At 37.7% G+C, this 1893-nt stretch overlaps 1 protein-coding gene across 1 annotated transcript; it reads right to left on the reverse strand.

Moving 5' to 3' along the window:
• Positions 1-482: 482 nt before the first annotated feature.
• LOC146958198 (F-box/kelch-repeat protein At3g23880-like) lies at positions 483-1685 on the reverse strand. Its single transcript, XM_085751704.1, has one exon. It carries the CDS (start codon positions 1683-1685, stop codon positions 483-485), a length of 1203 nt encoding a protein of 400 aa, XP_085607830.1.
• Between the last annotated feature and the right edge of the window lie 208 nt (positions 1686-1893).

The raw sequence follows: 1893 nt of genomic DNA on the forward strand, positions 1-1893 counted from the left end.
AATGAAATGGATGAGGAATTCAGATTCTGCAAAGCTGTATTGTACAATGCTAGCTTGAACTGAAAGTGCAGGGATTCAAAGCTGGAGATATCATCTTGAGCACAGATAGAGAATTTGACTTGTATTTACTAGGCATTGAATCAACCCAAAAAGTTTTCAATTTTGGTTAAAAGTTCCTAATAAATACTTAGAATAAGATAATGGAATGATTCAATTTAACTTTACTTTGACACTCTCTGTAATAGGAGAGAACAATCACACTAAAGTTTTGTGTGGATCATTGGTTTCTACAACCATATCCAAAAGGTAGTTTTCACTTATGCGTTAGTCCACTCTACAACACAACATAAACTTACTTTCTGAATAAAATACAAAGATCACAGCAAACATTAATTAACTTCTTTCAAAGCAGTGACTTGAACTCAACCATCAACATTATTTAAAAATAACAATATCTAATAACAATAACAATAAGATATGATTTACCATTGCGGCGATACTAGACTCTCACGGTGAATATGCATCTCCCCAACAAGATTGTCCCAAATCTTATGATAATCAATCTGACCATTATTTAAGTTATACACGACAAGTATTGAACGTGTTATCCTCACCAGAACGATACCATTTTCTGACATGAACAAGGGATTCCAAATTAACTGAAACTCCTCGTGAGGGATAATCATCAATTTAGTCCATGACTCAACAACTCCATACTCGTTCATCATCCACACAGTCCAATGAGTTTCCTTATCAAAACACATACAAAGGCAGTCACTCAAAACATACAACTCACTACTGCGGACATTGTCAGCATCCTCATGTTGAGGCAGCAACACTTCTCCATAAATTTCCTTCTCAAGATCAACGGAAATAATCATCTCTTTATTATTTTTATTACCTGCCCAATTCAAAGTGCCACTCACATATAAACCTAAATTACTGTGAGGATCACACTGGAAATTTGGAACAGTTGTGCAAGAATTTTCACCAAAGGTATAAATTCTGGTCACAGTTTCCTCTTCCTCTTCCTCATCCTCACCTACCACAACTACTAGCACCTTGTACTTGTCGTTAATTTGGTCATAGCCAAAACCATGATATACGACAACGTCATTATCAGACGAAGCAATGGTTGGATATGTTCTGGATTTCAAATTGGTTGAAGGATTCCACAATGTGAAATTAGATTGATGAATATCATACAAACAAATCAAACCATTGCATGAACCTAGAATATCGTAACAGTGCCCCATGCTGAAGTTAAGTGGTGTAATAGGAGTTGATAGATTTTCCAACAATGGTTTAACAGGATAAGATAGTATTCCGTAAGGATTACGGCAGACTCCAAGGGCGGCAGAGAACAGTTGTGGATAAGCGGTTGAGGTCAGAAAGTGGTTGTTTGCGAATTGTGGGTCTGAGATTAGGGTTTTCCATGATTTGCAAGCGCACTTGAATTGAAGCAGGGATTTCACAGGAAGTCTCGAAAAGATCTCAATGATGAGTTCTTCCGGCAGTTGCTTGGAAAGTACGTCGGCGGTTGGAGAAGGAAACTGTTGGCTGTTGACGGTGGTATCATCAGGCAGTGATTGAGTACACGTGCATTCATCATCACCCATTGAGTATTGCACGCCTTCAGCCAAAACGACTTTTGTTACTTCGCTGCTTTGAATAGAAGTGACCATGATATTAAATAAGGGGCGTCCCAGCAAATAGGGGTCGCTTAAAATTTCATCCCTGCAATCGCTAATCCTTTTTTTTGCCCCTGCAAAGTTTAATCAGTTAAAAATTCGTCCCTTGACCAAGTTAATGACTGCCACGTCATCAAATTAACAAAATGGCATGGGAATTGACGAAAATACCCCTGTTTATTTTTTTCGTTATTTTTTGATC

Source organism: Medicago sativa, chromosome 1 (genome assembly GCF_051527215.1).
Source record: "Medicago sativa cultivar Bolivia chromosome 1, Bolivia_mono, whole genome shotgun sequence".
NCBI classification, from domain to species: Eukaryota; Viridiplantae; Streptophyta; class Magnoliopsida; order Fabales; family Fabaceae; genus Medicago; species Medicago sativa.